The sequence below is a fragment of the Macrotis lagotis genome, chromosome X (assembly GCF_037893015.1).
Source record: "Macrotis lagotis isolate mMagLag1 chromosome X, bilby.v1.9.chrom.fasta, whole genome shotgun sequence".
NCBI classification, from domain to species: domain Eukaryota; kingdom Metazoa; phylum Chordata; class Mammalia; order Peramelemorphia; family Peramelidae; genus Macrotis; species Macrotis lagotis.
The window spans coordinates 142,126,841-142,139,439 of record NC_133666.1 but is presented as its reverse complement, the minus strand read 5'-3'; the positions used below and the strand labels follow the sequence as shown (position 1 = coordinate 142,139,439).

Here is a 12,599-nt window from a genome sequence, read left to right as displayed (position 1 = left end):
GTATTTGAAGATCATACTTTCTGTTCAGCTCCATTTTAACAGGAACATTTGAAATTCCCCTGGTTCATTGAAAATCCATCCATTGAAATCCAGTTTTGCTGGGTAGTTGATTCTCGGTTGCATTCCAAGTCTTTTGCCTTCTGGAATGTTATATTCCAAGTCCTATGAGTCTTTAATGTAGTTGCTGCTAAGTCCTGTGTGATCCAGTTCCATGATATTTGAATTGTGTCCTTCTGACTGCTTGTAATATTTTCTCTTTGACTTGGGAGTTCTTGAACTTGGCTATAATATTCCTGGGGGTTGGTTTTTTTGGGATCTCTTTCCAGGGGAGATCTGTGGATTCTCTCCATTTCTATTTTGCCCTCTGCTTCTAGGATATCTGGGAAATTTTCCTGTAGGAATTCTTTTTTTTTTAATTTTGATTTTATTTTAAAGAAAGAATTTATTTATTTATTTTGAGTTTTACAATTTTCCCACATTCTTGCTTCCCTCCCCCCACCCCCCCACAGAAGGCATTCTATTAGTGTTTACATTGGTTCCATGTTATACATTGATCTCCTTAAGGAAGAAAAATAAAGTATGAGATGTAAAATTACATAATAATATAATGCTTTTTCCCCCCCCTAATTTGATGGCAATAGTCTTTGGTCTTTGTTCAAAGTCCATAATTCTTTCTCTGGATATAGATGGTATTCTCCATTGCAGATAGCTCAAAATTATTAGGAATTCTTTAAAAATGATGTCAAGGCTCTTTTCCTGATCATGACTTTTAGGTATCCCAATAATTTTTAAAATATCTTTCCTGAATCTGTTTTCCAGATCAGTTGTTTTTTCAATGAGATGTTTCACATTTTCTTCTAATTTTTCATTCTTTTGAAGTATTGTATCTTGACTTCTCATAAAATCAGCAGCTTCCCTTAGTTCCATTCTACATCTGAAGGATTTGTTTTCCTCAGAGAGCTTTCTTATGTCTTTTTTCTATCTGGCCAGTTCTGCTTTTGAAAGCATTCTTCTCTTCAATAACTTTTTGAACTGTTTTATCCATTTGACCTATGCTGGTTTTTAACATGTTATTTTCTTAAGCATTTTTTTGAATCTCCTCGACTAAGCTGCTGACTTCTTTTTCATGTTTTTCCTGCATCTCTCTCATTTCTTTTCCCAATTTTTCTTCTATCTCCCTCACTTGATTTTCAAAATCTTTTTTGAGCTCTACTTCCATTTTTCTTGGGGTCTTTAGATGCAGGAGCTTGTACTTCTTCATCTTCATATTGAGTATTTTGATCTTTCTTGGGATCATAGACAATGTATTTTTCAATGGTGTTCCTCATTTTTCTCTGTTTACTCATTTCTCCAGCGTGTACCTGGCTTTGGTGTGCTTGCTGAGCTTTTGAGTATTATTGGGACACATACTCCCACAAGGATCTTCTCAGTGTGTGAAGCTCTGTCTTCCCTCCTGGTCTGTGAATGACCACAAGCACACCCCTCTGCCATGAGGTTGAGGTGGGGGAGACTGCTGTTCTATGGGGGGCCTAGACTGTGATCAGGAACTGAATGTAGTCAGAGCCCCAGAGTCCTGTTCCAGGTACAGAGGACAGACCTCAGAAGTCTCTCTTTCTCCTCCTCTACCTTGGGTATGCTGAGCACTAAAGGCTTAGTTGCCTTGGAGCTCCTGCTTACTGGCTCCACCTGCTTCCATTTCCTGGATCTGGGCTACCCTGACCAAGAAGCTTGGGTGCTCCCCAGGGTAGGTCAGGAAACTGCCCCTGCTACTATGAGCTGCAGCTCCCCAGCACCCTAGGGCTGCCTCCAGGAGGCTGAAGTTCCTTCACTGTGGTGGGCCACCCCTCTAACCACATGGAGCAGAGCCTTTCCACTATTTTCCAAGTTAACTACCTTGGGCTGTAGAACTGCCTCACTGGATCCCTCTGTGGGTTCTGTCTCTCGAAAATTTAGTTAGAGTCATTATTTTATGATTTTTGAAATATTATATATAGAGAGAGCACCTAAGGGAGGCTCTTCTCCTCCCTTCCCTCCTTCTTACATGCTTACTCTGGACTAGGCATTCTATCCATGGGGAAAAAAGCAAACCAACCCCATTCAACACTTTTTGTAGTCCAGGTATGTGTGTACCTTTCCATCCCAAATGTTGAGCATATTTGGAGTGATGTGGTAGGGACAGACTAGGATTTGGAAGTGAATATGAAGTCTCACAAATTAGATTGTTTTAAATGAGAAGTGCTTGAATTTGATAGGCTTGGGGGTATTGAGAAGTATGATTATAGCCACTCAGTAACTAAAATCACAAACATGTGTGCTGCACTGTTTACTTGATGACAGTAAAATATTTGTTTTTTCTCAGCCTCATCTCCTTGACAATACTTCCTGTTCAACAGAACTGAGAATCTCTGTGCTCTTTTGGCACTTAAACTAGGTTAAAATTTATTCCAAGCTATAGCTCAGTCTTGATTCATTTTGAGAAACTAACAAATTAGACTCAAATGAACAGTGATCAACTCTTTTATGTTATCATCATGTTCAATCAGTAACCAAGCATTTACTATATGGCAAAAAGTGGTCTGAGTGCTGAGTATATGAAAACCTCTCAAGAGGTTTAAACCTGATGTAGGAAATAATATGTAAATAACCAAGTACCTACAAGAACTAGTTCAAGTAGGTGGTAGGCAGTTGAAGAGGGAGAGTTGAAGGCATTAGCAGCTAGGAGCACTGGGAAAAGCCTGCAGGTGGTGAAATTTAGGCTGAATCTTAAAGGAAGTCTAGGAAACAAAGAAGCATAATGAGAAGGCAGAGAATTCCAGGTTGCAAAGACATTAAGACCAGAGATGGGGTTTTTGGGGTATCATGTTTGAGGAATTGCAACAAGTCATTTAGATCACAGAGATTATGGTGGGGGGTTAAAATGTAAGAAGACTGGGAAATTAAATAAGGACCGGGCTGTGAAAAAATTTTAGGTACCAAATAGGTTTATATTTGGGGGTTTTTTTGTGTGTGTGTTTTTTTTGTTTGTTTGTTTAGTTTTTGCAAGGCAATGGGGTTAAGTGGCTTGCCCAAGGCCACACAGCTAGGTAATTATTAAGTGTCTGAGGCCGGATTTTAACTGACTCCAGGGCCGGTGCTCTATCCACTGCACCACCTAGCTGCCCCAAATAGGTTTATATTTAATCCTGGAAGGAATTTTGAGCCACTGGAATTTGGGATGGGAGATCACCTAAGTTTGAAGAGAGGTTGGATTGGAATGGGGTGAAATTTGAGACAGGGAGACCATTTGGAAGGCTATTGCAGCTGTTCATAGGCTAAGGGCCTGTATTTGGCTTATGTGGGTGAAAGTAAGGGGTAGAAATGAGGAAGATTAGAAGACAAATGACAAGATTGAGCAATGACTTCAATATGTGAATTAGAGGGAATAGTCATGGATGACTTCAGAGTTACAAGGCTATGTGACTAGGGGAATGATGGTATAATAATAGGTAAGTTCAGAAGAAGAAAAGGAGTAGAGAAGATAATGGATTCTGTGAGTTTGAAATACCTATGGAACATGCAGTGTTAGAGGTGTCCAAAGGAATTGTTGAAGTATGACCACATGTAGCTTAAGAGAGAGATGAAGGCTGGATCTGGGAATCACCTATATAGAAATGGTAGTAGTACCATTAGCTACCTGGTAGCTAATGAGCTCACCAAGTGAAATAGTATAAAGAGAAGGATAGTCAATGACAAAGGCATGGGAAACATTGATGGTTAGTAGGTAGGACCTGGAAGAAGATGCTACATAGACTCGACCAAGAAGGTCCAGTATGATAGGAGACAAATCAGAATAAAACAGTTCAGTAGAACAAAAATCTAGAGAGAAAAGAGAATCATGGAGAAGTGGGGATGATCAGTATCAGTGGGTAGGGGAGAACAAGGCCTGAGAAAAGGACATTAGATTTGATGATTGGTTAATATTAGAAAGAACAAGTCCCTGAGAGAAGTCAAAGGACAGCCTGGGGTCACACAACTAGTTCATGTCTGAAGCTAAATTTGAATCCAATCTCAACTTTCAAAACTGCTTTCTAATCCCTTCACTGTGCTGTCTTCCAATTGATTTGGTTCCAGGGATCTGAAAATTATCAATTGTCCTAATTGACTAGTCAAGAGAGATGAGTGCCACCAGAATTTAAAGAGAGAGTATCTAGTAGGAGAATGTTGTTGTCCATATTATCAGATAGTTCAAAGAAAAATCAGAATTAAGAAAAGACTGGGTGCTGATTGTCACAGAGCTAGTTCAGGTTTATGAAATAGAAACAAATATGCTTCCCTGTCCTTTCATCTTTTCAGCTACTCCTTTATAGAAGGAAATATGATGGAATGGAACTAGAAGCTAGACTTGAGAGTCACAGAGATCTGAGTGCTATTTCTTTCTACTCTTATGACTATTTGACAATGGGCAATAAATATTAAAAGTGCTACATTATTATCCATTATTTTCTCTTTAATAGACTTGAAAGCACTGCATCTGGTAGTTTTGTCAGATTAAATATCATATGTTAAGTTGTTTTGAAAATCTTAAAATGGTATATAAATATTATTATTGTTACTGGGGAGGTCTAGAACTTAGAAGAAAGAAAACTGAAATTTGCAGCTCTCTACAGAATATCCTGGGTCTTAGAATATCAATAGGGTCTCAGGAATACTGCTTAACTCTCTACTGGGCAGAGATAAGTTCTGGGAAGGTCAACCTGACCTGTTCCTCCTTACCCCTAAAACCAGCCCACATTTACCTTCTCTAACTAGAGTAAGATTTCTTAACTTTTTTTGCTTTGACAATCTAAAGAAGACCATGGACTCTTTAATGTTTTTAAATGCATAAGATACATTAAAAAGGAAACCAATTATGTTGTTTTACAAACCCCTGAACTAGAGTGATCACTGTTAATCTTGAATTTTATCCCTTACACATTTTACAAAGTATCAGAAGATCCAAGACTACTTATTCTGGCTCTTATCAACTTGCCCATTCATTCTGTGTTTAGGCATCTGAGGTCAGCAGATAAGTGGCAATTTAATTGGCAATGATGTTAGCCAGCTTAGTATGATACATTCCTTACCTTTGACATTAGAGGAGCTATGATTTTTTTCCTATTCAATTTTAAGTCCCAAGTGATATTTTTAGCCATTATTACTATTTGAACACAGTAAATATGTAAGTTGTCATTGCTTGTCTTCATTATTATATTCCTATTCACAACCATTTTCTTTCTTATTTCAGTGAAGAGAAAATGACTGCTGCCCGCATTAGAAAATGCCATAAGTGTGGGACCAGTCTCATAAAATCTGAAGGTTGTAACCGTATGTCTTGCCGCTGTGGTTCCCAAATGTGCTACCTCTGTCGAGCCTCCATTAATGGGTATGACCACTTCTGTCAGCATCCCCGATCACCAGGAGCCCCTTGCCAAGAATGTACAAAATGTTCTCTTTGGACTGACCCCACAGTAAGTAAAAGCAAGCTGACTAATGAAGGCAGAAATCTCTAGAGTAGTATTTGGAAGTATTGCATTCTTTCTTTTATTTTAAGTAGGGCCAGTCTAGTACCTTGGGAAGAGATTTTCACTCAGTTCAAACTTCTTGAGTATAGGGTCTGTTTTCTTATTGACTTTGTATTCCCAGCACCTTGCCCAGTTTGTTACACTAACAGTTACTTAATAAATGCTTGTGGAATTGAGTTAAATTAAACTGGATTAATTTTAGAAGATGTCTTAAGAGATCTTAACTTAGGTTTTTTTGAAGACTTTATAGCATTCCATGTTTCAGCCATTCTTTTCTCTTTCCTGGAACACTGTTGGTATCAAAAGGATGAACCTTTGTTTTAGGAAGAAATTTAGAGTCATTTTAAAAACTGACTTCCCCTCCTTTTGTTCAACTCTAGAAGTTTCTGGTCTGTTTGCTCTTCCCAGATCTCTGTTCTGATGGATGAGTTCTGTAGTTTAAACTCCTATCAAGAGTTTGAATGATAGACTCTCCTAAATTCACTTGGTTTTTCCTTTGTGGGTTTATAAGCTAAACTGTTTTAAATGATCACAGATTTCCTTTAGGAGGTTTTTTAGTTTACCAAGGCTTAACAAAGTCACACAAAAGACATAGGATAGATTTGTGATGGGACTAGAGCAGATTACAATTGCGGAATTACCTGGGAGATATGGTATGAAATAAAATAGCAGTGACCCAGTAGTGTACTGTGAGAAACAGAGTAGATGAAGACCCAGGCTGTTGTCCAGAACAACTCTCCAAAATACAATATGCCAGCCTGCATTAAAAGTGAGAATTTTCCTTACCCTGTAACTCCCTACATTGAGAAAATTACAAACCCGGTCCCTTTTCCCAGTTGTTTAACAAGATTGAGGGACCATGGATGGTGGTCCATATGTTCCACTGGCATTTATGTATTGTGAAGAGAAGATGAGAAAAGACTGTTTTGCATGCAGAACAGGTTCTCATGGTGAATTTGGGGGGGGGGGACACAAAAAGTTTCCCCCGAATAAGCAGGCCTGGAGAAATTGCAGTCTTCCTCAGTAGAGGAAATGCCTTCATCTATCATTAAGGTCATATAACAGTTTCAGTAGTGAAGTTTGAGCTACTGCATGGAGCTTGTGTATAAATATGGTACTGTCAGCTGATTTGTGATAGCAAAGACCTTAGTTCTTGAACAGTCTGTTCCTATATTGCAATAAGGATGTCTCCCTCTGAGCTCTTTTTGTAAGGTTAGTACTTGGAAGTTGGACCAGAAGCATATAAAACAAGGATTTCTATGTGAAAGAATATGATGAATTTGGAAAACTTATAAAGAAAAAAAATCTCTTTGCTTTTCTCACATTCTCAGTTTTAGAGCAAAAATCTTAGTCTATATTTGTATACTTGACTACATTCATAAAATTATAGTATCACAGTTAAGGGAAGTAATTGTCTTATGGGGGGGGTGGTTACTGGAATTGTATTGGTAGGATTACCTCTAGTACCTCTATTACTGAATTATCTGCTTCATGCATAGAGTAGTAGTCAGAGAGATCTTCGAGAAATCATGCCATAAAGGACATGATTGTGGAAACAAGGGGTATTTAACCTGAAAAAAGAGAAGATGTGAAAGGAATTTGAATAGTTGTCTTCAGATGTTTGAAGAGCTATCAAAGTGGAATGGAAGGGATTTAGTTTGCATTTTTCTGACAGTTCTAACAAGGACCTGGGTAAAAGTTTCAGGGTAGTAGATTTCAACTAAATATTTTAACAATGAATATTTTTCTAACAATGATGTTTAGTCATAGATCTTGAAAAATTATAATCTCTGAGAAATTCAAGTGACAGAAAACCCATATGACTAGAGACAGATGCATGATAGATGCAAATAAACTGCAGACTGTGACATAAAGAAAATCCCTGGGAAAAGGAGGGGTGGACTGTTGATGTAGCCCAGGCACTTTCAAATGGTTCCCTAGAAAGACGTATTGGTTGCATTTTCAGAAATAGCACATGACAAGAAGGCACCAAGGGCTTGTGATCTCTACTAATGGAAATAAAAAAAAAAACCCTATATCGATAAGATCACAGATCTCTTAAAATTCTTCATAGTGTTTTTCTTGTGTAAAGTAGTTATTCCATCCTCGATACAGATATTGAGTTGAAGTTGGATGACTCTGTATCAAGAATGTTTTAGACTGAATTCCTGCCTAAGGGAAAAGCAAGCTTGCCATTCTATAGCTGAGATTCTTTGTTATAACAAATTAAATCTTTTATGCTACAGTATAACTAGAGCTGTTTCCTGTACCATACTGCCTCCATGAGTCTAATAGCACCATATCAAGAGGTTGCCGACTAGTCAACCTAAGGGCCAGATGTTAACTATTCTCAGAAAGTTACACATGAAAATGTGCAGTGCCTAGAGTTCTTTTGAGAAGTAAGCCCTTCGTTTTATTAGCTCTTTAGTTAAGCTAAAGGGGAACAAGCATCAGATGAGAGTTAAATATCTTTCCTAGTAAGGTCTGTTCTCAACTTTATTATTCTTGTTTCTGTCCCTTTTGCCAATACCTTTTGAATTGATAATATGACTTTCTAATATTTGCTTTCTTTACTTGGGTACTACTGCAGCCTATCATTTTTCTTTTATTTTGAACTGACATCTTTCTAGCCTTGGGCAATACAGTATTTACTGATAATGGAATTAGACCTGACACTTGTTCTCCCCCTTCCCCTTCTGCAAATACTTCTGATGTCCTCTTCTGAAATACCCAGTGAATCTCATTCCATTTGTTCCATCTCCCATCAAAACTGGTTGTATATTCAGGACTAGCATATTTTCCTCTGTTCCTGCTAGGCAGCTGATTGTATTCAGAGGCAGCATCTGTTCTGAGTTGACAAGAACAAAGGCCATTCAGAAGCTCTTAGAGTCATTAAAGTAAAACAAAAACTATATTGTCATCTGACCCTATTCTTCAGTTTAATTAACCCAAGTGGCAAAAACAAAATTTCCCAGAATCAGCTGGGAGTTTGCTATTCATGTATTGGATGAAAAGTTGGACTTCCCTAGTCTATATGTGAAGGAAGTTATAACTAAGGTTTCTTTAGGAGAATTGTGGCTTTGTTTTAGAAAGATGGAAGTTGAGAATGAGAAATTTTTAAAGTTCTGTCTCATGAGTTTTTGAAACAGACTTGAAAAATTGAAAAAAAATTTGGAGTCTCAGAAGAAAAATTCAAAATAATTCAGTCATGGTAGTAAAGTATTTCTTATTCTTTTTAGTGTGAAAGAAAATCCTTTCAGTCAGTATATTTTAGAGCATGATTACAGTGGATTTTCATAAAATCCAAACATTTTGGGCATCTTAGCCTGGTGTTATATAAGAGGAAGAGTTTTTATTTCTTAAAATTATTGTCAAAAACTACATTTACAAGAATGCCAATCTTCAAACTTGAGGTTACAGAGTTGCTATAAAATTCATAACAATGGTTTTTTTCAGCCAAACAATTATTTTTGAAGTTTTTTGAGTGGGATGTTTTTGCTATTGTTTTGGTTTGATTTTTTACTGGCTGTGAGAAACTGGACCTGAACTTTATAGAAGTGATAGGAAAACCATGATTCTTTTCCACATATTCCTAATATTTTTTATAAGAATGTTTGGCATGCATACACATTCTTAAAGAACCACAGAAATCAGATGAGAGTTAAACTCCTTTCCTAGTTCTACCCTTATTATTTTTCTTGCTTTCACTCCTGCCAATGCCCTTTGAATTGATATTGATGCAAGGAGTTATGGACTAAGGAGATATTGTGATTAGAAACAAATTTTGTAATCTTTTACAGTTAAATTCTGTCTAGTAAGGGATTGTTATTGACTCCTATTGTTCCATTGTTAAATGTAAATTTGTAACCTCTCCTCATTTCCACCCCTCCAGCTTCCAGCCCTTACTTGACCTCAGTCACAAAGAGGGGGGGAGGGATTTTCCCCCTTTGCCCAAATTCTGACCAAGAAGTAAGCAAGACTATAAAAGTCTGGCCTAAACTCCCTTCGTGACTGTAGACTCAGTCTCAGCCCAGTCAGTTCTCCTGGTTGTCTGTCTCCGTCTTTCTCTTCCACACTCTAACCTTGCCTAGCCTTTTGTTATTCAGTACTGCCCCAGAACAGCTTACAAGCTGTTTGTTTCTTCTCCAGCAGAAAAATTTTAAACTAGATAATTTGCAGACTTGTATGATATATCCTGAGTGGTTTTAAAATTCCAGGAATGTATGTGAATTCTTTCACTTTCAAGGCCTCTCAATCTTAAATTGGGGACACCAAACCCTGGCAACATTACGACTTTCTGATAGTGTTTCCTCTTTTCCCACTATACCAAACTTTTCTCTTTTGAACTGATCCCTTTTTAAACAAACTGAAGGACTTAAATTCATTAAGGCTTTACAGATCTTTTAGTGTGACACCATTGTCACTATACAGCCTTGTGCAACTCTCTTAAATCAAAAAAGTGAGAAACCTTCCTCCTTCTCCAGGTGTCACATAGCAATAATTCTATCTTAATGATGGTAAGTACAAATTGGTCTCATTCTCTCTTTTGAGTGTCAGCTGTATCTGTTTCAGGGGATGTTTGAAAAAACAAAAACCTTGATCAAGGCTCAAATCACACATTATTTGTGCTCTCTCTCCTAGGTCCAAGCACCTAAAGAATTGAGGTAGACACTTTTTCATGTATCCGTTTTCCAGTAGCAATACTGCTCTGTTTCTTAATGGAAAAATGCTGTGTTCATTGCTGGATTAAGCTGCTTCTTGGTAGAGTCAGGGAAACAGGAAGGGATCTGGAAACTTCTAAGAGCACTAATTCACATTTGAGACTTAACTAATTGCAGCTGTTTCTGAGTCTGACTAAAGAGGGAGACCAGGGGTGTGGCAGTATAAAAATGAAGGAAAAGATAAAATTTGAAAGGCACTTATGAAGAGTGAGGGAATGTCAAAAGATTTGTTAGGAAGAGCTAAATCACCTTCCAACTTTTTTCAAGTATTGATCTTTGCCTAATAAAAAATAAGACTGTTAGAAGTGAAATATCAATGATCAATGAAACTATGGATCATTGACTATTATTATTCTTTATACTATACTAAAGAAGTACTTTTCATTTCTCTGAATCCTTAAAATCACCTGAGTAAAAGAGGTTCCTGTATGTCCCTTTGAGGGAAATGTCTACAGTAAAGAGGTTTAACTATCTGTGCTCTCTTCTGAAAATATCAACAAACCAGAAAAGTATTTAAGTCGATGAGAAGAGTAACTCATTTCTGTAGGCTTTATTTAGACTCTCTCTCTCTCTCTCTCTCTCTCTCTCTCTCTCTCTCTCATTTGATCCATCAGACAACCCTGTGAAGAAGGCAATGTAAATATTATCCCATTTTACAGGGTAGAAAAATGAATTTCAACTGAAATGATCTGCTTATGATCTTTCATGGTAAGATGACAGTTTGTAGAGAAGCCAGATTAGTATCTTTAGAATAGCCTGTAGTTTCTAATCTGTTTGGAACCTGGGGTCCTGCTATAGAAGTTTTAGGTTTCACAAAACAAAGTGGATTTGACTGTTTAAAATAACAAGGGCAGTCAAAATTTGTTTTCTAGTTTTAGAGAACACTTCATATCTCTGACCATTTTAATTATGTCTCTATAGTCAAATACAGGCCAAATGTTATAATATATTCCAGCCACCCTTCAATCCATTAAAACTGAAAAGACTGGGCATCTACTTGCTCCAAAGGGAAGAAGACAATGTAACTATTCTTTCTTGAAATAATCCTTGTAGAAGAATTTTTGACATAAAATTATTCACGAAGTTGGAGCTAATCAAAGCCAATAATATCTTTTCTCCATTTCCTTCCCAAATGCATTGTCCAGCTTTCCTGCTGTGTTGGGCTCACAGCTGCATATTATTCCAGTTACTGAAGGCTAAATCTCTCCCCCACCCCTATTTCCTGTTGCAAGGGGACTTGCAGGGAAAAGTCTATGCCTGGTGTTACTCAGGCTCTCTGTAGCTGATCTGGGAATAATTTGAAACTAAACCCTTAGCCTTTCATGAAATCATTGCAAGGTTTATTAGCAACAGCTGTGGCCACACATAATCTGGAGAAGAGTCCCTCCTCACCCCCCCCCCAAAAAAAAAACAGTAGTGGAAAATAGCAGTTAAATCATGATTCAAAGTCATCTTCTTAAGGAAAAAAAAACTTAAAAAAATGATCCATCTATCTATCCATCTGAGTATAGAAGAGGCTGACAGGCTCCTAAGTTGTTGATACCAATAATTAGAGATGCCAAAGTCAACAGTGAAAAAAAACAGCATTTTAGAAAACTTTGGTGAAAACATCTTTGTGCCAACTAATGTGCCAACTTTGTGCCACTAATGTCTATTTTAGGAGCCTTGAACCCATGGTTAGTGATATGTCTATAGTTCCCAGCCTCATGGATAAAGGCTTCCAAAGTTGGTTTATTAAGGTTAACAGTTTTCAGTTTCCTCTTTCTTCCTAATTAAAAGCTCTCTGAACTGCCTCACTCCAACACACTAGCACATGCATATATACATATTGTAGAGTTGAATTTCTTCTAAAAGCTAAGTCACCTCATCCTTTAACATCTTATCTGTACAAAAGTCTCCCAATGAGACTAGCTTTATCAGAGGCTTTCTTAGCCTCTGTGTCCTGCTGAGCTCAAAGGGCCACAATGAAAGGAAATGAAACTTTCTGCTTCTTGAGATGCAGCCAGCACGTTTCTTTATGTTAGAAGTCTCTTCCTTTTGAAGAGATTGGTCAGAAAACATTTCAAACTTCCTCTTTGCTCTTTTAATTTCAGCATTGCATTGCCCTATTGGGTTCTGTGCACCTCAGGGAAGGGAGAGGTTTTCCTGTATTATTGACATGCAGGCTTTTCAGCTGTATCTCTCTAATGAATCCATACTCTAATGGTCATGGATTTCTGCCTAGTTTCAGGTTGGTAAGTCCTCTTCAGTCTTCTCCAAATATTTCCTTTTTGTTTATCCATTTGAAATCTTCTTAATCTAACAATAAGCAGCTGAGAAGGTTTATTGAAATAATAAT

General features: G+C 37.5%; 1 protein-coding gene across 7 annotated transcripts in view; it reads left to right on the top strand.

The window, feature by feature from the left end:
- Window positions 1-12,599, top strand: part of RNF216 (ring finger protein 216) — a 221,284-nt gene that overhangs the window by 196,175 nt on the left and 12,510 nt on the right. For all 7 annotated transcript variants that reach the window (XM_074202366.1, XM_074202364.1, XM_074202363.1 and 4 more), the window contains one exon: window positions 5,264-5,486. In XM_074202366.1, coding sequence (XP_074058467.1) covers window positions 5,264-5,486 — 223 coding nt within the window. The remainder of the gene's footprint in view (window positions 1-5,263; window positions 5,487-12,599) is intronic.